Source organism: Onychomys torridus, chromosome 22 (assembly GCF_903995425.1).
Source record: "Onychomys torridus chromosome 22, mOncTor1.1, whole genome shotgun sequence".
Taxonomy (NCBI): Eukaryota; Metazoa; Chordata; class Mammalia; order Rodentia; family Cricetidae; genus Onychomys; species Onychomys torridus.
Window position 1 is genome coordinate 23019896 of NC_050464.1, and position 25408 is coordinate 23045303.

Genomic DNA, 25408 nt, shown 5'->3' on the forward strand with positions numbered 1-25408 from the left:
TTTTGGAAAAGGGTCTCTTTGTGTAGCCCTGGCTGTCCTGGAACTTACTCTGTAGGCCAGGCTAGCTGCTTCTGCCTGCTGGGATCAAAGGAATGTGCCACCATGGCCTGGCTCCCTCTCTTTAGCATGGTATAAGGTAAGCCTGCCTTCCGAGGGTTCCCTGGTCCCTTAGCCAGGCAATTGACTGAGCCCAGCTGGAATGTTAGGGCTCCATGCAGGCTGCAGATTCAGTTCCTTAGACCAGGAAGAGTTTTCTCTTAACTGGCTTGTGAGAGTTTACACCCCACCCCTAAGTATCCAACTGCTCCCTACCAACTGGCAACTCTGCACAGGCCTGGGGGAAGGGCTGGAGTGTATACACACACACACACACACACACACACACACAGAAGAAGAGGGTGCAGCATCCAGCTCAGCTAGGACTTGACCTGACTAGGAGCAATCAGGGAAGGAAAAGGCTAGACACATGTACTGAGCACTCTGAAGTGGCACCAGGTACAGAAACAACCCAGAACCTCAGTGCATGTGTTACGACATACAGAACAGGAGGAGGCATTAGCTAATTGCCGATATCTGTAGTGGAACAGTCTCAGGCTGTAAAAAAACATCTGGGGGAGGAAGCTGCAGTTGCCATGAGTATTTTGCACACACTAATCAGTCTTTCCTCAGTATTCATATTTGCACACATTGTCCACAGTCACACTCCAGAGGAAGGCCTTGCCATCAACCCTGAGCCTCACCAGGGAAGGCTTTGCCAAATTCCCATGGGCCTGAGGCACTGATCCTTGATATGGTCATGCCCACATACACATTCACTCAGGACTTCTGCTATTTATACATCCACTCAGGGCTTTCTCAGGTCCCCACTAGAGGCACTGGGTGGAGTATTATTTATTTGGTTATAGAAGCCCTTGTCCCTACTAGGTAAGGCTTTCCAGGTGTGGCTCGTAAGGTGAGGAGTGCCCACACCTTGTAAGTAACCCCTCACTGATGCTCTCTGTAAGGAAACCCAATACATGTCGTGGTAATACTGAACTTGGGGGGGGGGGGGGGGAATAGGGCTTTGGTTAGTCAGAGACCTTGGTGGTTAGTCAGAGACCTTAGAGGTAGACATAGCTAACCTCTTCTCACAAGAAGGATTGTTAACAACATAACCCTAGGAACATTTAAGAGCCAGATCAGAGGGGCTGGAGAGATGATCTGGCACTTAAGAGCACTGACTAGTCTTCCAGAGGACCTGGGTTCAATTCCCAGCACCCACATGGCAGCTTACAAACTGCCTGTAACTCTACCTCCGGGGATCAGACACCCTCACACAGACATACATGCATGCAAAACACCAATCAATGCACACAAAGTAAAAACAAATAAATCATTTTTAAAAAGAACCAGGCAGGGTGGTGGTGGTGCACACCTTTAATTCCAGCACTTGGGAGGCAGAAGCAGAGGATCTCAGTGAGTTTGAGGCCAGCCTGGTCTACAGAGCGAGTACCAGGACAGCCAGGACTATTCCACAGAGAAACTGTCTTGAAAAACCAAATAAATAAGGAACCAGATAAGAAACCAGACTCTCCAAACACCTTTGGCATTTCTGGCTCCTGGTAAGAAACTGTCTAGTCAAATCTTACCTCCTGTTTTCTTCACATCCCCCTTTCTGAAGAGGTAACCCTAATTGCTATTATGGAGCTGGTATACTGTCGTAGAATAGAATATTTGTTTAAGTAAAGACATGTTACATTTGTTTGTGTTACAGGGTAATTGTTTCAACTATGTCAAGGTGTGTTGCTTGTGTTTATGCTGCATTTAATTATGTAAAGACGTGTTGCTGTTTCACCTTGCCTGCCTAAGGCACCTGATTGATCTAATAAAAAGCCAAACAGTCAATAGCTAGGCAGTAGAGGGATAGGCAGGGCTGGCAGGCAGAGAGAGTAAGGAGGAGGAGAAATCCAGGCTTGAGAGAGAATGAGGGAGAAAGAGACAGAGATGCCCGGGGCCAGCTAGCCAGACTGACAAACAGACACGGAGGAAGCAGGAAAGTAGGACATACAGAATGAAAAAGTACAAAGCCCTGAGGCAAAACGTAGATGAAGAGAAACAGGTTAATATAAATTGTAAGAGCTAGTGGGACAGGCCTAAACTAAGGCCAAGCTTTCAAAACTAGTAAGTCTCCATGTCATGATTTGGGGGCTGGTGGTCCAAGAAAGCCTGCTACCTATGGTGTACCTCTCCAGGATGCTTATCTGGACCCCCAAAGTGCTGTTGTCGTTCTAGTCAGATAGCAGCCGGTGTCGAGAGGAAAGGAAGTCTTTGGTTCCTGCAGAGGTGCGAAGTGTCCGCACAGGCTGAGATGTGGTCACTTGCTCCCCGGCTCATGCTGATAGTTTAAGAGACCGTGGAGCCTCTCAGTAATTGGGGTTCCCCTTGCAGAAGTGGGTCAGTAAGAGGCAGCTTTGGATGACAGGTCAGCACTCAGCATTCCAGCTGCTCCTTCCTGGTCTGCCAGCACGTAAGGAGTCTCAATGTGTGCTCCTGTTGCCGCGGTAAACTGAGACCACCTGAAACCAGGAGCCAAGATCATCTTCCTCTCCCCATGGGCTGTCATGGTGTGCCGTCTTCTGTCACAGCAACCTAACACTAATACAGTCGTCAGTCACTTGCTTTGAACCCTCCCAACCTTATTACAGCAACAAAAAAAATATTAGTAACTATGTGTATCTTACAGTAAGGAGCCAAACATCAGTCTACTTGGAAGAAGGATGGATCAAGAAACTTTTATTGATATGGACATCTTTCCCAACATTTGATTCGAATCACATTCACAATACATAAATACCACACTTTCACGTTCAGAAAACAGAATCTCTGGCCACTGTCGTGATGCTGACTAAAGAGACATGTAAGCCTCTACCTGAGGCATGAGACCATTATCTCAAGCATGGGACCAACATGACATATCCACAGAAATTCGGGAAACAACCTGCAAGAAACCCAGCAGTCAGCTTTTGTGAGAGGCTGAGGGTACTTATTTTGGTTTTTTGATACAAGGTGTTGTAGCCTAGGTTGGCCATGAACTCCTAATATAGCCAAGGCTGACTCTGAACTATTTTTCTCTTTGTTTATACAGTGCCGGGGATCAAACTGACCTTCAACTCTTGATCCTTCTGTTTCTACCCCACCAGCTTTTATATGATTATTCTATTTAATAATGTACACCTAAAAGAACTGGATGTTTCCCGGAAAATTTAGACTATGTGGGCCGGGATTAGCACCTAGAAAGTAGAGAAAAAGAAAAGGAAAGTGTGCTAGCCACTGAAATCACCTGGGCCCACGTTACTGTGAGTGAAGATCCCAACTGGTTAAATGTGTGTGTGTGTGGAAGTCATAGATCAACCTTGAATTTAGTTCCTCTGAAATGCTACCCACCTTGTTTTTTGAAGACAGACAGTATCTCTCATTGGCCTGGAACTCCCCCCAGAAGACTAGGCTGGCTGGCCCATGAATCCAGGGATCTTCCTGTCTCCACTTCCTCAGAGCTGAGATTATAAGGATACACCACTAAGCCAGGTTTTGAACACAGGTTCTCAGGATTAAACCCAGTTTGCTTGCAAAACCAGCATTTCACCTACTCAGCCACCTCCTCAGCCCTTTCACCGCCTCTAAGTGTAATTCACTGCCTTCTGCGTGAACTTGGGGACAGCTGATTCAGCTGTTCTATGACTTTAGTAACTGTCAATGTGTCAAATTTGGTATATTTAATACCAGCTTAAACAAAGCATTGAAGTTTTATATTTCACTCTGGTGAGATGGCTCAATGGTTAACAGCACATACTGTTCTTGCAGAGAACCTGAGTTTGATTCTCAGCAATTCTATTAGGTGGCTCACTACTAACTGCCTGTAACTCTAGGTCCAGGGGATCTGATGCCGCCTTCTGTCCTCCATAGGTACCTGTACTCACACACACATGCACAAAGAGACATACACATAATTTAAAACAAACTAAATATTTTTAAGTTATATATTTGCCCTAGTTTTATTCCAAAATTATTATACTACATTTTTGTAGTAAACATTTAGGAAAATATGTTGAGAAAGGAAGAAAGTCTTTCTCAGCTGCTTGAATGCCATGACACTGTTCAAGAAGGTGTCCTGAGCATTTCCTAATTTCACAAGGGTGCTGATAACCATGTAGAAGAGTCATCCATCCATGGTATAATCATGATATAAAAAGTTTCACAAGGATTAGAGAAGGGTCCCCACTGCAGGGCCTCTCTGAGGGAGACATCAAAAAGTAGCATTAGACTATATAATCAATGCAATATTCTTTGGTTATAGCGTATTAACTAGCAGGAGCACAAACCCCTTGCTTACAAGAGACCGGTAATTCTGAGCAAGGGCTAGCTAGCTCTGTCCCCCAGGAGACATTTAATAATGTCCAGAGACCAGTTTAATTTTTCTTTCTTTCTTTGAGACAGGGGAGCCACAGCCCAGGCTTGCCTCAAACTCACTAGGTGTATAAGGATGACCTGAACTCCTGATCCTCCTGCCTCTACCTCCTGAGTACCAGGATTATAAAGTATGTGTCACCCCAGGAATCAAGGCCATTATTCCACAAACATGGGAGACTGCTGGCATCTACTGGGTACAGAAAGCAGGAATGCTACTCAACTATGCCACAATATACACAGCAACAGGATTCTCAGGCCACTAACATCAGTTCTGAAAGGTTTACTTAACCTGCTGACTGTTAAGGAGACTGGAGACTGCAAGACCTCTTGCTTGAAGTTCCCTGTCAACCCCCATAAGCCTCATTCACTCATTCCAACTCCCATCCAAAACCAAGTCTCTGCATCACAGAACTCAGGGATGACGTGTCTGAAGGAGCTGAGTGTGGTGGCACATACCCCTAAGTCCCAACATTGGGAAGCAGAGGTAGGAGGATCAGAAGTTTGAGGCCAGCCTGGGTTACATAGCAACAGCCTGTCTCAAAAACAAACAAAAACCCCTAAAACCAAAACAAAACAAAAATAAAATCAACCCAAGGGGCCAAAACAAAACAGAAAGGCAAGACACCCTGCAACAGTTTGTTGGATGATTGGGGGGAGGAAGCTAGAAGCACAGTTCAAAGTCAACCATACTAACCAGCAACTCCGTATGTGACGTGTTCGTGTGTGTGGTACACAGGCACACAGGCACATATATGGGCATGTGGAGGCCAGAGGTCAGCCTTGGGTGTTATTTCTCAGGAGCCGTCTGTCTAGATTTACTGTTTAGACAGGGTCTCTCACTGGTTAGGTGAGGCAAAGCTTGCTAGTCATGGAGCCCAGGAAGCTGCCTGCCACTGCCTGCCACTGCCTCCCAGCAGTGCCATTACAGGTGCGTGTCCCCAGGCTGAGCTTTTGACACGGTGCTGGACACTGAAGTCAGATCCTCACACCAGTGTGGAAAGCACTTACTAACCGAGCCTCCTCCCCAGGTCCCAGAACAACACCTTATGTGACCTAGAAGTTGGTGTCACAACTTCATACCATGTACCTGGAAGGACCGCAGAGTTAGGGCAGTTAGTGCTAATGTAATGTTAAAGGTGAAAGGCCAAAATTTAAATTATTTTTAGTGGGGCAAAACAAATAAAATGGTACTAAAGGCAAACATTCAATATATTTCATTTTCACCTAAAAAAAAAATCAGCATGTGAAATGCCATGCACGCGGACACCATCCCTCCCCCAGCCCTAATTTTTTACATATTTACAATTTTACATATTTACTTATTAACATATCTTCTATCTTTACAATTACAAAATTACTTCACACTGGGGAGTGTGGGAACATTGGATTCATTTCAACATAGACTTTGTAGCATCGGTTTTATCCTTTTAAAGGCATATTTGCCCCAAACCAACAACAGTGTCTACCACAGAGGAAGCCCATGGGAAAATCAGGGAGGACATAAAAGATTGAAACAGAATTCACACAAACCTACTTCACCAACTCAAATAAATAGTGCATTATTATTTACTAGCTTCCCCTGCTAACAAAAGAAAAAAAGAAAAGAAACAAAACAATCTCTAAAACGGTACCTTAAAAATACTTTGATGACTTAAGCAGTTACTTCGTATTCCAGACCTGAACAGTGGAACACAGCAGCTCCCTGAACTCAGCCCCAAGTAAATATGGCCATGAGCAAGCCATCACCCTGCGTACACCTGCGGCTGCAGTGGGGGCGGGAGCTTGTCGTTCTCCACATTTTCAGAGTCAATGGCTGCTAATGGTTGGTTTGGGGGCTTAATCTCAAGTGGGTATTTCTCAACAATGTCTTGAACTTCCTTGGCAATTCCGTCTGTCCAGTCTATTAAGTCTTTTTCAAGTTTCTTAGCTTCATTCATAATCCTTTCCTGCCGTTCATTCAACTGAGACAGGAGGTCCAAGTTCTTATACATCTGCTTCACACCTAAGCAGGCTTCGGGGGCCCAACTCTCAGACTCCTGCTTCCTCGGGGAAGTCTGGCCGGACATGTACCGGTCAAAATCCTCCTGACTTAAATTCAAGGACTGAGCATCTAACTTCTCAATGAAAGCCACAGCGCAGCACTACAGAAGGAAGAAAACAGCATGGTCGTCAAGGCAGTTCAGCAGACTTTAAAATCTTTTCCCACCCCAAGTACTGGGGATTGAACCCAGGGTCTCATGCAGGCTAGGCAAGTACCCTGCCACAGCCCTTTCTTGTATCTTTGAGACAGCTCGAAGCCCAGGCTAGCCCTAAACTTACTATATGGCCATGAATGATCTTGAGTTCCTGATCTCCTGGATCCTCGTGATTACAGGCATGGGCTACCAGGCCCGGGTTGTTCTCTCTTAAGACAGGGTCTCACTATGTAACTAGAGCTTATATCTAGTCACCTCATCCTCTCAGCTGCTGGCGTGTGCTAACATGCTGTTTTCTGGACACTTGTCTTCCTTTTGTTCAAAATTCTTTGGTCCAGTGGCTTCACAGTTCCACTACCTTCTTGTTCCTCAACAGATTCTGTCCTTTGCCTCTCTTGTCTCTCCCAGCTCTCTCCTTAGTCACAGCTGTCCCCCACCTATTAGCACTCATAGGTCTGTGTGGCCTGCCTTCAACACACCTGAGTTCGGGTTCTTTATTACATGTGAAACATTTACTTAAAACCAAACAGCTTCCAGGTCTAGTGAACTTTCCTTTCCCAATCTCCCCTATTGATGTCAGTGGCAGTGCTGAACCTCCCCCAGGAAGTCAGCAGCACCAGAAGCGGGTGACTCCTGCTTGCCACAGATCACACAGGGCTGCAGTGATGCGGATGCCAAACAGGAGCCAGGCAGCATGCTCTCCTCAGAGCCCAACTCCTCAGGAGAGGATCTGCCCTGGGCAACGGTGCACTTCTGGACAAGTGCAGGGAGAGAGAACTTGTGTGTAAACTGGTCACCTCCCCTCTGACAGACAAGCACCCCCAGAAACTCTAAACTGTCACAGGACCAGGTCACATCCCTCAGGTCAATCCCCTCCTGGGTCTTCTCCCTGCCTTCAGGAGTCAAATCTTACCAGGTTGGTGAAGTAGTAGCCATCTTCGCCCGTCATAAGCCGGCTGGGGTTGCAGAAGCGAGTGATGTACTGGATGTTGGACTGCAGGCGAGGGGGGTTGCCCTTCAGGACGATGTAGATGAGAGTGGGCAAGAAGTCGTCGGCAGAGGCTGGCTCATTCTTGGTGATCTTGATGGCATTGAAGATGTGCTTGCTGCACCTGGTGATGCAGGCTAGCTTGTCCCGAGGCACACGCTTTGAGTCCATCTCAATGATGTCTGTGAAGCAGAGGGACGGTGCCACCGTGAGGCAGTTACCACACAAGAAGCAACTGGCCAGGCAAGGTGGTGCACACCTGCCACCCGAGCACGAGATGCTTAAGCAGAACTATACAGTGAGTCTTTTTTTTTTAATCTCAAAGGGGGGAGGACAGCACTGGGATTCAGGGGTGCCTCACTGCCCAGCCCTCCAGCAATTAACTTAGTAGAGGAGGAGCTTAGATCCCAGAGCTGTAAAGACAAATTCACAGAACACACAGCACGAAGCAGGTAAGCTACCCTTAGGCCTCCATCTCAAACATGGGTCGGTGAGTGTCAGAGGGGCTGCTGGCTGTCCAAGATCATGCAGGGAGCAGGAGGCCCAGTGGGAATGACACAAGTGTGCCCAAGAACCCGTGGGAACGCACCCCTGAGCTCCATGGGGAAGGAAAACAAGGCTCTAAAAAGTGTTCTGCTGTTGCTTTTTGTTTTTACTTTTGTAATGGGGGCTTATATTTCCATCCCAGGCTGGCTCAGAGTTCTCTATGTAGCAAGGATAACCTCGACCTGATCCTTTTACCACTACCTCTCACATGCTAGGATGATGGGTGTGCACCACCACACCCAGTTAATGCAGTACTGGACAGAACACCAGGCTTCATCAACGGAGCCCCATCCCCAGCCTCTCCTAACATACTGAGCCCCATCCCCAGCCTCTCCTAACATACTGAGCCCCATCTCCAGCCTGTCCTAACAGAATGAGCTCCATCCCCAGCCTCTCCTGGGTACCTTTAAACTCAGTCCAGAACATCTTTGTTGCGCGCACATTGCTTTTCAGGGCTATGGCTACTAACAAGCTCTTTCTTAGACACAAAAGCCAGAAGAGTTGACTTGAGTGGAGAAGAATAGCAGCCATTGTCATGTCTAGCTGTATTTGACTTCTGTTTGGCTCCATGACCAAATAATGAGACTTTGGGCCAGCAGGATTGGTTGGCATGTGAAAGTATCTGCTGCCACTCCTGACATCCTGAGTTCGATCCCTGTGGCTCACATTGTGGAAGGAGAATTGACTCCCACAAGTTGTCCTTTGTCCTCACACTCAAGATGTAGTATGTTGCCCCCCAAAAAACAAACAAATAAATAAATAGATGTATGCTACTTAAAAAATATATATCAAAATAATGGGGCTGAAGAGATGGCTTAACAGTTAAGAGCACTGGCTGCTCTTCCAGAGGACCTGGGTTCAATTCCCAGCACCCACAAGGCAGCTCACAACTGTCTATAACTCCAGTCACACAGACATACATGCAGGCAAAACACCAATGCACATAGAGTAAAAATAAATTAATCCTTTTTTAAAATATCAAAAGCAGTTCCAGTAAAAAAAAAAAAAAAAGAACTCAGTTACAAAACAAGAAGGGGAGGGGTTGGGGATTTAGCTCAGTGGTAGAGCGCTTGCCTAGCAAGTCCTCAGCTCTGGAAAAAAAAAAAGGTGGTGGGGGGGGAGTTTCCCTGCTGTTGTATGTAGCAACCCAGCACTCAGGTGGCACAGACAGGCAGATCTATGAGTCTGAAGCCAGCCTGGTCTTCCATAGCAAGTTCCGGGCTAGCCAGGGTTACATAATGAGAATGAACGAAAGAAAGAAAGAGGGAGAGAAGGAAGGGTGGAAGAAAGGATAGATTTTAAGGGCTTTTCTGTGGGTTAATATTGCAGCACCATGTTAACCTATGGAGAACATCCAGACGCTCCACTGACCTGTGATCGCTTTCACCACCATGTCAGACACTTCCGGGATTTCCTCATTGACAGGGACACAGAGCATCTGAGGTGTCACCCAGTGCAACGCCCTGCAGAGAGAGGCGTAGTCAGGAAGAGGCCCAAGAACAGAAGGTGGATTCTAACCTTGTTGTTTCCTTCAGTCAAAGGAAAATGGGTATCGCTGACATATTAGGCAATCCCAAGTCCAAGTTCAAACATAATACATTTTTTTGTTTGTTTGTTTTTCAAGACAGGGTTTCTCTGTAGCTTTGGAGCCTGTTCTGGAACTCACTCTGTAGACCAGGCCGGCCTCGGACTCACAGAGATCCACTTGTGCTTCCCGAGTGCTGGGATTAAAGGCGTGCACCACCACTGCCCAGCAAGCACATGACTCTTGTCCAAGTAAAGAAGCTTAGCTGACATGACAATGCCTAAAATGCCACTCTGCTCCTGCACCACACAGAGGACAGAGGGCAGTCTCCTGGCTCAAAGGAGATTCTGCCATGAAAGCTGAGGATCTGCTGCTTACTGTCCTCACAGTCCATAGCTGGTCCTGCAGTGTTACACCCTATCTTTATGTCCAAGACACATGAGAGCCCCTGAAGAGGATGGCATATGTCTCCACAACCTGAGTCCCTTCCTGGCTCACCCGCCTTTACACTGGCCTCTGCTGCTGAGTTCTCTATCAGCATGGTTAATGCTCTCAACCTATCCCTCATCTAACATCCATCTAACTTCTAGTCCCTGGCCTTGAACTCTATTTTGCATCTGCCCTGTGTCAACTCCTGGTATGGAATCTCCATATACTTATCCAATTCCCAGCCATTTTATCTAAGACCTCTTTTGAGGTTCCTTGGCCAAGGACACAGGGGCCTCCAGACACTTCATATGACTGAGCCATGGAACAGTTCACATACTAGGTGCTGTGATGATTAATCTTCCTGGTTAACTTGACTCCATTTTAGAATCCTCCAGAGGACACCTCTGGACTCTCCAGTGAAGGCTTTTACAGAAGATTAACTAGGGAGAAAAGATCTACCCTAAATTTCAGTGGTGCCATCTATGGGCTGGGGACTCAAACTGAAGAAAGGAACATGGTGGGAATGCCTGTAATTCCTTGAACTTGGGAGGTAGAAGCAAGATCAGGAGACCAAGCCTAGTCTCAGCTACATGAGACTGTCAAAAAAAAAAAAAAAAAAAAAAAAAAGGAAAAGGGGGCTGGAGAGACAGCTTGGAGGTTAAGAGCACTGTCTATTCTTGCAGAGGACCTGGTTAGGTTCCCAGCATCCACATGGAGACTCTCAACCATCTGTAATTCCAGATCCAGGGATCCAATGCTTCTTCTGACCTCCCTGGGTTCCATGGTACTCATAACATACCCTCAGGCACATACATGTATACATAAAGTTAAGTTTTTAAGGGAAGAAGAGAGAAGAGGCATCCTGACCCATAGAGTCATAAGGAGCACCAGCTGTTTGTTCCTGCCACAGGCCTGCCTTCCCCACCATGATGGACCGTACCCTTCTAAACCACAAGCCAGGCAATTCCCTCTCTTCAGCTGTTTCTGTCAGGTGTTACCGCAACAATGGACAAGTTAACTACTCCAGGTGGTGTGTTAGTGAATGTTCCACTGCTGCTGCACTGCACAGTCTGGGGTCACTCCATGGGTTCCCTAAGAATGGGTCAGTGATCATCGTCACCAGTTCAGACTGGCAAAGATGTGCCTGAGTGCTGCCTGGAGACTGCAACCCAACAGGGGCGGAAGGAGGACAGACGACATGCATTGCCTTGAGATAGACAGTCACAGTTCCCCTCCTGATGAGAAAACAAGGAAACAAGAAATCAAGTCCTCATTTTGGTCCTTGAAAATGTTAGAGATCTAGAACAATCTCAAATATCCAGTCCAGGTTCCATCTCCAGCCAACTGAGTCAGACAGAAAAGCAGGTTCCCAGAAGCCTGGCTGAGAAGCTCCCGTGCTGCAATGTTCGAGGTTGGAGGCCCACATGCTACCATTCCATGCTAGACAGCAGGTAAGTCAGGCAGGGCAATCACCTGATCCTCTTTTGAATGGCAAGGTCTTTCTTCTCGTCATCCGTAGTCTCGGGGCAGAACACAAATTTGTAGAGACGGGTCATGATGTGCTTCTCGATCTGATCCATTATCTTCTCCACCTTCTCTGGAGGCACTGGAATACACAAATGGGTATAACAGCTCAGGAGAAGGTTTCCAAGTCAAGACTATGCTCTTACAGTATTTTCTGCACAGAAAAAAATTAATTCACAGCTGGGCGGTGGTGCCCACACCTTTAATTCCAGCACTTAGGAGGTAGAGGCAGGTGGATCTCTGTGAGTTTGAGACCAGCCGGGTCTATAGAACGAGTTCCAGGACAACCAGGACTATTTCACAGAGAAACCCTGTCTCAAAAAAGCAAAAACAACAAAAATTCCTCTTTAAAAATTGACAACTTTTTGGGCTGAGGATGTGGCCCAATTGGTGGAGCGCTTGACCAGCATGCATGAATCATGGGTTCCACTCCCAGAACTGTATACACCAGGCAAGGTGGTGCACGCCTGTCGTCTCAGCACATGGGAGGTAGAGGCAGGAGGATCAAGAACACAAGGCCATCCTTGGCTACAATCTAGTTAGAGGCCAGCCTGAACTATGTGAGACTGTCTCAAAACAACAACAAAATTACAACTTAAAAAAAAAAAAAGAAAAAAAAGATCTATTTATTATGTATACAATGTTCTGCCTGCATGCTGAAAGAGGGTGTCAGACCTCACCAAAGATGGTTGTGAGCCACCATGTGGTTGCTGGGAATTGAACTCAGGACCTCTGCAAGAACAGCCATTGCTCTTAACCTCTGAGCCATCTCTCCAGCCCCAAAATTACAACTTTTTAAACTGCGTCTTACAGAATTCCCACCTATTTGTTAAGCTGTTTCACTGGGACCTCCTAAGACATTTAAAGGTGCTGGGAGGTATGAGGTGGTTGTCAATGTCTGGATGTGCACCAGCCAGGCCAATCAGAGGAGCAGAGGACAGCTAATTTAAGCTATAACCAGCTGCCCCCTAACAGCTGGCTAACAACACATTACCTTTCCCACGAGTCTGCATTCTTTCGGCCACATTCTGGTAAAAGTCCTGAGTACATTCTGATTGCTCCTCGATGCTTAAATCCTGGAATCAACAGACAAAAGACTGGTGAGCAGCTGAAAAGTCTGAGAACACTAAATTTTAACAAATTTCTAAAACACACTCCTTGCACAGAGCCAATCCTATAAGCACTTACAAATTACATATATTCTGCAAGAAAAAAAATCTACTACTCATGATTTTTACATGTTACTGTATGTACATATAATCTGTGCACACTCCATTTATTTCATTTCTATCACTCCCATTATTATTATTGCTGCTGTTGTTAATTTTTTCATGACAGGGTCTTGCTCAAGAGAGGGCTATGCTGCTCTTGCAGAGGACTCAAGTTGATTCCCAATATCCATGGCAGGCAGTTTATCACTGCCTCCCTGTAATTCCAGCTCCAAGTGATTCAACGCCCTCCTCCAGACTCTGTGGGCAACACACTCATGTGCACATACCCAAACACAGACACATATATTTACATAATTTTATATATATGTGTGTGTGTTTTCGAGACAGGGTTTTCCTGTAGCTCTGGAGCCTATTCTGGAACTCACTCTATAGACCAGGTTGGCCTCAACTCACACAGATCCACCTGTCTCTGCCTCCCGAATGCTGGGATTAAAGGTGTGTGCCACCACTGCCCAGCAATAAAATCTTTTAAGCAAAAGAATTTTTAAGTGTGTGTGTGTGTGTGTGTAGTGCCAGCAAAGGCCAGAGATGTTGGACCTGTTGGACTCTATGGAGCTGGAGTTACAGATGAAGTTCCTAACCAAGACACAGGTGTTAGGAACTGAACTCAGGTCCTCTGGAAGTGCAGTACACTCTCTTAACATCTAAGCCATCTCCCCGGCCCCACTGGGGTCTCACTTCTAATCAAGTAAATTTTTTTTCCCTTTAAAAAGCCTTCAATTGCTCTCTAGTAACTACATCTTTATGGGTACAGTGATACTTCTATCCAAGGTGCAATGAACAGAGACCAAGGCACCTAGCAAACAATCCTAGACTTGTCAGTGTGCTGTAGCAGGAATGTCCCAATTCCTTTCCACTCGTTATTTAGAGATACACCATTAAGTGTCAACAACCATAGTTTTCCTACCGTGCTGAAGAACATCAGAGAGGCTGGAGAAGGTAATTCAGAGGTTAAGAGCATCTGCTGCTCTTCCAGAGGATCAGAACTAAGTTCTAGCACCCCATAAGGTGACTCACAACAGCCTGTAGCTACAGCTCCTGAGTTCCCACACCCTCTGCTGACCACTTTGGCACCTGCATGAATGAACACATACCAACATGTGGAAACACACACACACACACACACACACACACACACACACACACACACACACGGTTTAACCTGAGTGCACCCTTGTACCTGCCCCCTTTCCTCGCCCCTCTGGTTGCCACTCCAGCCCCTGGCGGCACTGTTCTGCACTCTACTTCTACAACGCTGACTTTTTCAGCTTCTGCAGGTAAGTGAGGACACACGGCTTCTCATTTAAAACCAAGTCTGTGCTACTTCCTCCCAGCTTCCTCAAGAATTAAAGCTTGTTTTGATGAGTCTCTCTTTAAACAGACCCTTCTGGGTTCTAACAGTGACCACATAGAGCAAACTACTATTTGGGTTAGAACATTCACGTGGGTCTGGCAATGTGGATCTGTGGGAAGAGTGCTCAACTAGAAGGCAAAAGGTCCTGGGACTGATTCCCAGCACAGTGTAGACCAGTGGTGACAACGTGTGACTCAGCACTTGGAGGTAGAGGCAGAAGAATCAGGAGCTCAAGGCCAGTGTAAGCTAAATGAGACCTTGTCTCAAAAATAAATATGTAAGAGTGAAGTGTTCAGTAAAACCTTTTTAGGGTACAGGAAGGCTCTTATCTCTCCATTTATTCTGGCAAAGTGCGAGATTTTAATTATAATCTACATAAAACCACATTTTAATTATAATCTCTTCATTTAAACACAGAAAAAGACCTTTTCCATAAGCATGAACACAAGGCAAACTGCAAGTTAACACAAACTCATCAGTAGCAGTTTTTTTGTTTGTTTTGTTTTTTTTAACCAGGGTCTCTCTACATAGCCGAGGCTGTCCTAGAACTCCCTATGTATACCAAGCTGGCCTCCAATTCAAGAGATCCTGCCTCTGCCTTCCAAATGCTGGGATTGATGACATGCTCCACCATGCCTGGCTGTGGCAAATTTTAACAGAAAGACTGTCCAGGGAAGAAAACCAATAAAATAGCCTATGTTATGCTTGACCACTTCCTTAGCAGGGAAAGTGAGATTACACAGTAGCTGCTCATATAGAAATTGGGTTTTGTTTTTAAAGATTTATTTTTACATGTGTCTTTGCCTACAAATATGTATGTGCACCACATGCACGCTTGATGCCCTCAGAAGCTAGAAGAAGGTGTCAGATCCACTTACGGTGGTGAGCAGCCAAGCCCTGAGTGCTGAGAACTGAAGCTGGGTCGTCTACAAGAGCAGTAAGTGCTCCTAGGCACCGAGCCAGCTCTCCAGCCCCATGGAAATTATATTTTGAAAACCTGAATTAAGGGTCTAGAGAGACAGCCGGCTCAGTGGTCAAGAGCACTAGCTGCTCTTACAGAGGACCTGGGTTCAGTTCCCACCACCCAAATCTGTTCCAGGGATCCAGCGCCCTCTTCCGACCTCGGTCTATACAGGGCAATCAAGTGGTGCATAGTCTTACGTGCAACCACAGCACCCACACACATAAAATAAAAGCTTTAAATTAAGAAAAGAATAATAAAACCTGAATTGAGAAAGGAGGTGAAAGCAGAATGAACACAAGTTCAAGATCATCTCCTGCTGGAGAGCAAGTGTGAGGCTACATGAGACCTGCCTCGAAGAGCAGAGACAAAAACAAGCAAGCAGAGGAAAAGCCTCAATCGAGAAAATGAGTTTAACTTAAAGAGAAACTTTGTGTTTTACTGCACTATCCAACAGACTAAAGGCCATGTACCCTGAGGGTGGTGAGGTTGTAGAGGATTAACCCTTTCAAAAAAGGGCAGGCTGTTCTTTCAGAAAAGGCAGAAAATGAGGACCCCACCCCACCCCCCGAGACAGGGTTTCTCTGTAGCTTTGGAGCCTGTCCTGGACTAGCTCTGTAGCCCAGGCTGGCCTCGAACTCACAGAGATCCACCTGCCTCTGCCTCCCGAGTGCTGGGATTACAGGTGTGTACCACCACCACCCGGCTAGGACCTATTTTTTAACATTTTGTTTTGTTTTGTTTTTGGTTTTTCAAGATAGGGTTTCTCTGTGTAGCCTTGGCTGTCAGGAAACTCACTCTGTAGGCCAGACTGGCCTCGAACTCATTGAGATACACCTGCTCCTACCTCCCAAGCTGTTCTATAACTCACAGTACAGCCCAGACCATCCATCCTCTAACTAACTCCATCTGTCTTGTAGGTGCTGAGATTAGAGTCATATGCCACCATACCCAGTTGATTGTTTTGTGTTTTTGTTTTTCGAGACAGGGTTTCTCTGTATAGCTTTGTGCCTTTCCTGGATCTCATTCTGTAGTCCAGGCTGGCCTCGAACTCACAGAGATCCACCTGCCTCTGCCTCCTAAGTGCTGGGATTAAAGGTGTGCACCACCACTGCCTGGCCCTTTTTCTTTCTTTTTGAGATGAGGTCTCACTAGGTAGCTCTGGGTAGCTTGGAGCTCATGTAGACCAGGCTGGCCTATAACTCAAGAGATGCAATCCACCTGCCTCTGCCTCTTGAATGCAGAGATTAAAGATATATGCCACAATGCCCAACTTTCCACCATGCTTTAAAATTACTCTTGAAGGACTGGAGAGAAGACTCAACAGTTAAGAGCAATTGTTGCTCTTCCAGAAGACCCAGGTTTGATTCCCAGTACCTACATGTTAGCTCACAATCATCTCTAACCCCAGTTCCAGAGGATCCAATGCCCTCTTCTGACCTCAGTGGGCTGGGCATGAACTAGGGTACACAGATATACATGCAGGCAAAACAGCCATATACATAAAATAATAAAAATATGACAAAAGAAAGCTATAGATACTGCACTATACAGGTGACCACATACACCCTTGAACCCACGTTCACTGTGATTCTACCTAACTGAAGCTTGAGTCTTACAGTAAGATTATTTACTCAATGTTTTATTTTTAATTATGGATACAAACGCATGTGTGGAGGGTATGTGCATGAGTACAGAGCTAGCAGAGGCCAGAAGAGGGCAAAAGGTCCTCTGCAGCTAGAGTTACCAGAAGTTGTGAACACCCAACAAGGGTGTTGTGACTGAACTTTTGGGTCCTTGGAAAGAACAGGACCAGCTTACTCTTGATAGAAAGGACAAAGCAGCCGGGCAGTGGAGGCAGAGGCAGGGGGATCTCTGAGTTCGAGGCCAGCCTGGTGTACAGAGTGAGTTCCAGGACAGCTTAAAAAAACCAAGCATTGTAAGTAAGTTCTAGCTAGCTTCTTTTGTAACTCTCCTCTATTGACTTCCCTTTTGCTTTTTTCCCTTTATTTAGGTGCTGGAGACTGAACTCAGAACTTTGTCCACTGAGCCACACACATGGCCTCTTCTCTTTCTTTCTTTCTTTCTTTCTTTCTTTTTCTGTGGGGTTGGGTTGGTTTTTGCTTTGGGTTTTTTGGTTTTTCAAGACAGGGTTTCTCTGTGTAGCCCCAACTGTCCAGGAACTCACTATGCAGATCAGTCTAGCCCCAAACTCAGAGATCTGCCAGTGTCTACCTTCTATGAGCTGGGATTAAAGGCGTGCACCCCCATGCCTGGCAGGTCTTTTTCAACTTCTTTTCACAGCACTGGGATTGTGTGCTAGGCAAGCTCTCTACCACTGAGCTATACTCCTAGGCTATCTCCTTTGTTCTCTTAATTTTAAAACATTTTTGTGGCTGGCTTTTGGAGACAGAGTTTCAGTCTGTGGCTCAGGCCGACTTGAAACTCACTATGTGTAGTTCAGGCTGGCTGTAAGCTTGGTGATCCTCTGCCTTAGATCTCCCAAGTGCTGAAGATTACAGAAGTGATCCATGCAAGAATGCTGTGTTAATTATGGACCTGCTTTTCTCACTGCAATGGAAACATACCATTCTAAAGATTATGGAGAGGTTCAATAATATGTATAAATCACAGAGTCAGATTTGGTGGGACACAGTTATAACCTCAGTATTTAGGGGATTGATTACAAGTTCAAGGCCAGTGTGAACTACATAGCAAGACCCTGCCTCAAATGAAAGAGAACCCAGTAGGTAATTAAAAAGAAAATGGGGGTTGCTAGAAAGATGGCTCTGAAGTTAATAGTACTTGCTGCTCTTGCAGAGGATTTGAGTTTTGTTCTCAACACCCACAAGGCAGCTCACAACTCATGCACCAGGAGATTTGATGCCCTCTTCTGGCCTTGTGCAAATATCCACATAAAGAAAAATAAATCTTAAAGGAGAAAAAAGGAGTGATTCTCAGAAGAGCCCACACATATTCATACTCTAGGGTATGTCTTTCTTCTGGAGTGCCCATCAACCCTTGAGCTTAAAATTTGTTTCAAGGCTGGGTGGTGGTGGTACACACCTGTAATCCCAGGACTCGGGAGGCAGAAGCAGGTGGATCTCTGTGAGTTCGAGGCCAGCCTGGTCTACAGAGCTAGTCCAGGACAGGCTCCAAAGCTACAGAGAAACCCTGTCTCAAAAAACCAAAAAAAGTTTCAAAGTATCTTTAATAAACTAACTGCTTTTAAAAATGAAGATAAAATAAAAAAGCTTCAGAAAAATATTAGCAAAAAAATTTTGTTGGATCATAAAGCATTACATTACAATACAATCTTGTAGTGGGTCTGAAATATGTAGTTGCTGAAATTTTAATCAAAAGGAATAGTATTTAGGGATTTTTTTTTTTAAGCCTAAATGAAGACTAAGTATTTCGGGACCCAGATCAAATGTCTGGGAAAGATATTTAATGCAATTCTGAAAACAACTGTCTACTGTTGGCCCACCTACAGGACAAGTTTTTCAACCCTGCCACAAACTAGTTCTGGAGAAAACAGAAATGATGCAGAATCTGACATAAGCAAGAGTGGGTCATTGTTCTACACCAGCAATGTGGGGAAAGAGTCTGTGCAATGCAATGGGAACAAAGATTAGCCTATACCAAGGTCAGTGGGCTGTTTCTACAGATAAGGGTTTATAAGCACATCTGAAGAACTCAATACAGAATGCACCTTAACCTACAGTATTTTTCAAAATCTCCAGGAACTGTCCCCTACATTGTACTTAATAAATCTATCTGATTAGTGTCTTATAGCTAGAGTACATGAGTTCGGGCATAAATAACAAGTGTTATAACTTGGAGACAAAGGCCAGTGGGGATTCCTTCAACTACCTGGTGAGGTGGCTCAGTGGAAAAAGGCTCTTACTGCCAAGCCTGGAGGCCTAAGTTTGATCCCTGGGACTTCCATGGTGGAAGGAGAGAACTGTTGCCCTCTGACCTCCATACATACACGCCTATACACAAACACACAAACAAATAAATGTAATCTAAAAGTTCATTTGTACATAAAAAAATGTATCAGGTATGTGGTCCATCATGCTAGATCCAAAGACACATAGGACACATGGGTTAAGACTGGGACACTTTAAGACCACAAAACAGATGGTGCTAGTATAAAATATAAAATTAGTTGCACAGCAATTTTTTTTTCTGCTGTTTTTTTTTTTGTTTTTTGTTTTGTTTTGTTTTTCAAGACAGTTTTGGTGCCTGCCCTGGATCTCGCTCTGTAGACCAGGCTGTCCTTGAACTCACAGAGATCCATCCACCTGCCTCTGCCTCTAGAGTGCTGGGATTAAAGGCGTGTGCCACCTCTGCCCAGCATGTACAGTAGTTTTTAAAACAGGAGGAATCTGAGGCTTATTGGCGTCTCCAGTATCAATTAGTGATGCCCTGAACACACAGCATGGTGGAATCTATAACAGCTGCTTACTTTTTTTTTCTGTGTTTTTACTTATTTGAGACAGGGTCTCACTGTGCAGCCCTGGCTGGCCCGGACTACTCAATAGGTAGACCACACTAGCCTTAAACTCACAGAAATCTGCTTGCCCCTTCCTTCAGAGTGCTGTTCTTAAAGGCATGCATCACCATGCCAGGCTTGCCTCTTTATTTTCACAGATACACTAAAACGTTAGCAAATTTAGTAGCAGTGTCCTCTTGACCATTCTAGCACAAGAACAAAAAACCTCAAGCTTTACTTTTTACACATTAAAGAAGTCTGTCATTGTGCGCCACCCTGACACCACCACCACCCCCACTCCACCCCCCGTGGTAGTTTGCTTGAACTCTAAATGCCACTGTTTCTTCACAGATACAGTCACTTGCTAACACGGGGTCATGACATCCCCAAAGAGCAAGAACGTTTCCCCTTCGAGAATTGGACCTTAGAACACTTGGAAACGCCGGACACAAACCCACCACTTATTAGGCTAGGGATGCCTGAGCAGAAGGGGCGCAGTTAAGCAGCTCTGCTTCCTGATTACCTTCTCGGTAAGCCCTCTTCGCCGCACTGAAGACTTTTAGACCTGGTTGAGTTTCATGCTGTAGAAGGTGCAAAGACTTCATCTTTATTCACAAAATAAAGTCTTTCACAAGTAGTCTTATGAGTTACGGAAACTGAAATTACAGGTAAGAAATGCTGGACTAAAGACACAGCTGTGAGCATGCATGGTGGCACACAACACCTGTATATAAATGACCGCAGCATTCCCGAGGCTGAGGAAGGGGGAATCACGAGTTCAAAGTCAGTCGCAGCCATATTGCAAGTCTGAAGTAGACCTGGACTACACACTGAGACCACACATCAAAAACCCACAAACCCAACCCCCTACCAGGTATGGTGTTATGTTCCTGTAATCTCAGCACTGTGAAGGCTGCGGCAGGAGGTGGGGAGCTAAAGACTATATAGTGAGATGCACGTGGAGGCCACAGCTCTGCCCCAACGCTGGTGAAAACCCTAGCAAGGGACCAGACAGTTCACTTATCCTATTTGGTCTTCAACATCCTCCATCTATAAAACAAAAGGACTGAAATTGTAGCTGCCAAATGTAGCCTTCAGAGTCTACAGTGTATCTTCCTTTCTCTAAATGAACATGAAGAAGAACATTAAAAAACCTAAATACAGCCAGGTGGGGGTGGCGCACGCCTTTAATCCCAGCACTCGGGAGTCAGAGCCAGGCGGATCTTTGTGAGTTTGAGGCCAGCCTGGTCTACCGAGCAAGATCCAGGAAAGGTGCAAAGCTACACAGAGAAACCCTGTCTCAAAAAAACAAAAACAAAAACAAAACCCTAAATACATACCAGGCATAGTGATGCACACCTTTAATCCTAGGAGGCAGAGGCAGGCAGATTTCTGTGAGTTCGAGGTCAGCCAGGGCTATACTGTCTCAACTGGGGAATGAAGGGGGGGGGGGGGGCTCCAAATACAAAAAGAAAAACAAGTAATAACCAAGTCTACTTCATGCTACTAGCCTAAGATTGAGCTAAATGTCGATGGAGCAGGCTACTCCATTAGAAGGTAACTCTCTAACTTCAGAAGTTCAGAGATGATCAGAGCACAGTGGAAAAGTACTAGCCTGGGAGTCAGGTGTTAGCTGAGGTAAATCCCACCTTGTTCTTCTCAGGTGTAAAAGGACAAGATTACAGTTATCTCTAACCCTCCTTAAAACCACAGCTCTTGTTTCCAAGTGCTTAGTCTCAGCCTACCCTTTTGTAATGCATTGCTTCCAAAAACATCTTCGTCTGTTTATAGATTTCTTGGCCTGTCTTGTGGAAGGTCTTGAGAAAGTCTATGAACTCTTTAGTCACTCGATCCGTCTCAATGCTGGTTTGCCGGTTTATGGAGGGACTGGGAGCTTTGGCTTCCTGAATTTCTGCTGAGAAAATTAAACACAGTAAGTTTTGTTACCCAGAAGACTGATGTATGGAATTACTCTATGTAGCTAACAAGATTACTGAAATTACATGTAATCAAAGTTAAACTGATGTCACTTTATAGTTAAACACTTGGATGAGCGTCCTTAAAGTAAGGAAAATGTGAGGGTGTAAGTAGATAAAACTACATGATCTAAAGCATACTCAGCTGGACTGGAAGCGTGGCAGCTGGTAGAGTGCTTGCCTAGCATGTGCAAATCCCTGGGTTCCAGTCCCAGCAATGCATAAACTAGGCATGGTGGTGCACAACAATAATCCTTGGGAAGTGGAGGCAGGAGGATCTAGGTCAGTTCAAGGTCATCTCAGTTACCTAGTGAGTTTGAAGTCAGCCTGGGCTACATGAGACTCTGTCTCAAAAAGCCTAGAGCCCTGAATTCAATCTCCAAGGCCCACAAAATGGAAACAGAGAATGACTCCTAATTGTTCTCTGTGCTCAACAACTGAATTAGGACACAACTATTCTTAAAAATACAAATACAAGCCTGAGCACGGTGGCAACAACCTTTAATCCCAGCAGAGGCAGAGGCAGAGGCAGAGGCAGGCAGATCTCTAAGTTGAGGCCAGCCTGGTTTGCATAGTGAGTTCCAGGCCAGCCAGAGCTACAAAGTGAGATCCAGAAAATAAATGAACAAACAGAAAAAGCAAATCAACTAATAACAAAAACAAATTTGTGCTAGGATCCTAACAACTGCATTAAAGTGAGTTACAGTGTAGGAAGGCAGGATACTGTTATAAGATAACAAGTGAAGGGGGCCTGTGTTCCCTCAAGTCAGAAGTTCAACAGAGATGACCCCTGAGTGCAATGAAAAAGCACACACCCTTCCCCCAACCAAATAAAACATAAAAAATAAAAAAATAAAAAACAACTAACCCTGGGCCAGTAAGATGGCTCAAAAGGGAATAGTGCTTGCCATACAGGCCTGGAGCTGTGTTTTATCTCCAGAACCACATAAAGTAGAAGGAAAAAAACTCCATCCACAACGTTGTAATGTCACCTGTACAGGTAAACAGACACACACCCAACTAATAAATTTTTTAAACTAACAGAAAACAAATAAAAGATACAAAATAGAAGCTGCTTATTAGCACTCTTTTTGCCAAAACACACAATGCTTTGAGCTATATCATTAATAACTGATACTGAAATGGTACCCCTTCTTGAACAACTTTCTTAATGATCACCTGAGTCTGTCAAAAAAGTCAGCAACCAAAGTAACCATCAAGGGAGCACAAAGGCATCAGGTAACACACAGCATTAGCAAACCTTCCAAATGACACTTCACCTGCCAAAATGACAGAGGCCAATTTATTTCCTCACCATTCAGTTTGCAAGTCTCACTGCTCACAGTAAAAAATGCATCCAAGCTGGGTGTAGTGACACATGTCTGTAATTCTAGCACTCAAGAGGCAGGAGGATCAAGTTCTAGGTCAACCTGACTACAACAGTGCATTTGATAGCAGCTTGAGCTTTACAGCAAGATTCTAATGCTTTCACATACACATTCCAAAACACACACAGGATCCTACTGCCTCAGCTTCTTCAGTGCTAGGACTACAGTGTGCACCACCATGCCCCACAAGAAAAAGAAATTGAAAGGCATTAAAATCAACCAACTTCACACTATTATTTTATTGATGTTTTTTTCTTTCTTCTTTCTTTCTTTCTTTCTTTCTTTCTTTCTTTCTTTCTTTCTTTCTTTCTTTCTTTCTTTTTTTTTTTTGTCAGAACTGAGGCCCAAACCCAGGGCCTTGTGCTTGCTAGGCAAGCGCTCTACCACTGAGCTAAATCCCCAGCACCTTGATTTGTTTTTTGAGACAGAGTCTCATGATGTAGCCCTTGCAGGCCTGGAATTCAATAAGTAGGCCAGGCTGGCCTTGGACTCACAGAGATCCAACTATCTCTACCTCTTAAAATCTGGGACTAAAGGCGTGGGACACCATGCCTAGCACCACATTATTTAGGAGAAAACCTCTGACCTCTCCATACAAGAGGACAAACCCTACCCTCATAAAACTAGATAGATAAACACAGACAGACAGAATTATTTGTGTATTTTATGCATATGGGTACTTTGTCTGCATAACAGAGGGGCATCAGCTTCCATTACAGGCAGTGATAAACCACCATGTGAATGCTGAGCCATCTCTCTAGCCCCAAGACCAATAATAATCTTGATAGGGAAGATGGGCACTTCAAGCATGACAAATACACAAAGTAAAACCACAAGAAGATGCTATTCCAAAAGTTAACTTGCTGAGCAGTAGGCACACACCTATAATTCCTGTACTCGGGAGGCAGAGGCAGGTGAATCTCTGTGAGTTCAAGGTCAGCTTGGTCTACAAAGCGAGTTCCAGGATAGCAAAAAAAAAAAAAAAAAAAGTTAACCTTAGTAATTCAGTAATAATAAAAATCATAAAATGCCCCCCATAGGCTCATATATTTACATACTTAGTTCCCAGTTGCTGAACTGTTTGAGAAGGATTAAAAGATTAGAAGGTGTGGTCTTGTTGGAGTGTGTCACTGAGGGTGGGCTTTAAGTCTCCAAAAGCCCATGTCAGGCCCAGTGGCCCTCTGCCTGCTGTTGTGGATCAGGAGGTAAAGCTCTCAGCTACTGCTCCGGTACCATGCCTGCCTGTACACTGCTATGCTCCCCACCATGAGGATAATGGACTAAGCCTCTGAAACTATAAGCAAGCCCTCAATTAAATATTCTCTCTTTTTTTTAAGTTGTTGTGGTCACAGCAAAAGAAACCCTAACTAAGACAAAATCTGAAATTTGATCTTGACAAGAATATAACAGCCTCTTAGACTGTTACGCAGGTGGAATGCAAGTGACAGAACTTTAGAGGCAGTTCAGTAATACTTGCCAAAGTAAACCCACATGTCCAGCTGGGCATGGAAACTGCACAGTAACCCCAAAACTCAGGAGGCTAGGGCGAGGGGAATGTGGATTCCAGGAAAGGAGAAAACAACAACTCTCATATATTGTCATCTGACCACCACATACTCCCCAATGCCTACACACATATACACACTCATTCTGTGTATGTGTGTGTGTGTGTGTGTATGTGTGTGTAATAGAACACTTTCTTGAAAACCCACAATATTTGAGCAATATCATGGATACATATGACCAAACTAAAATTTATAGACTGCTCTAAGCAGAAACAGAGCATATATCCGGGTGACAAGATACTAAGGTAGTGGCTTACAGTGAGTACTACCATATGCTAAGAGCTTCTACAAGTGCAATCCTCACACACACCAGGTAGTATCCCTCTACCTGACTAATGAAGCAGCTGAGGCTTGAAGGTGTTTAGAAACTTGAATGATCTCGGTTGCTTCTGTGGTTAAGGGCAGAATTGAACTAGAGTCTGAATGTCTGACTCCTGAGCCAGATGCCTCCCTATACTCCCTTACCCCAGAGGCAAAGAATGCCATGGGAATGAAAGCTTCAGGGTCAAAGGCAGGAAAGCCCAGTCATCTCCTTCACTGTTTCACTTATGTACACTCCTCTCCAACAAATACTTCTGATTAAATAAGGGGGGAAAGTCCTCAGCTGAGCAACTGTTCATACCTATAATCTCAGCACTTTCAAGGCTGAAATAAGGATTACTGGGAATTCAAGGACATCCTGGATTCCAAAGTGATTGTTGTCTAAAACAATCCAGCCTACCTCAAGTCCCCCTTTAAAATGTAAGCAGAGGGGCTGGGGTAGAGCTCAGAGCTACAAGAT

General features: G+C 45.0%; 1 protein-coding gene across 4 annotated transcripts in view; it reads right to left on the reverse strand.

Moving 5' to 3' along the window:
- Positions 1-5014: 5014 nt before the first annotated feature.
- Positions 5015-25408, reverse strand: part of Rabgef1 (RAB guanine nucleotide exchange factor 1) — a 49171-nt gene continuing 28777 nt past the window's right edge. For 2 of the 4 annotated variants that reach the window (XM_036172402.1, XM_036172399.1), the window contains 6 exons: positions 21444-21610; positions 12648-12729; positions 11603-11735; positions 9547-9638; positions 7555-7811; positions 5015-6587 (listed from right to left, as the gene is read on the reverse strand). In XM_036172402.1, coding sequence (XP_036028295.1) covers positions 6189-6587; positions 7555-7811; positions 9547-9638; positions 11603-11735; positions 12648-12729; positions 21444-21610 — 1130 coding nt within the window. In that variant the 3' untranslated portion in view covers positions 5015-6188. Of the gene's footprint in view, positions 6588-7554; positions 7812-9546; positions 9639-11602; positions 11736-12647; positions 12730-21443; positions 21614-25408 lie in introns of all 4 variants that reach the window. The other 2 variants (XM_036172400.1, XM_036172401.1) reach the window with 2 other exon arrangements.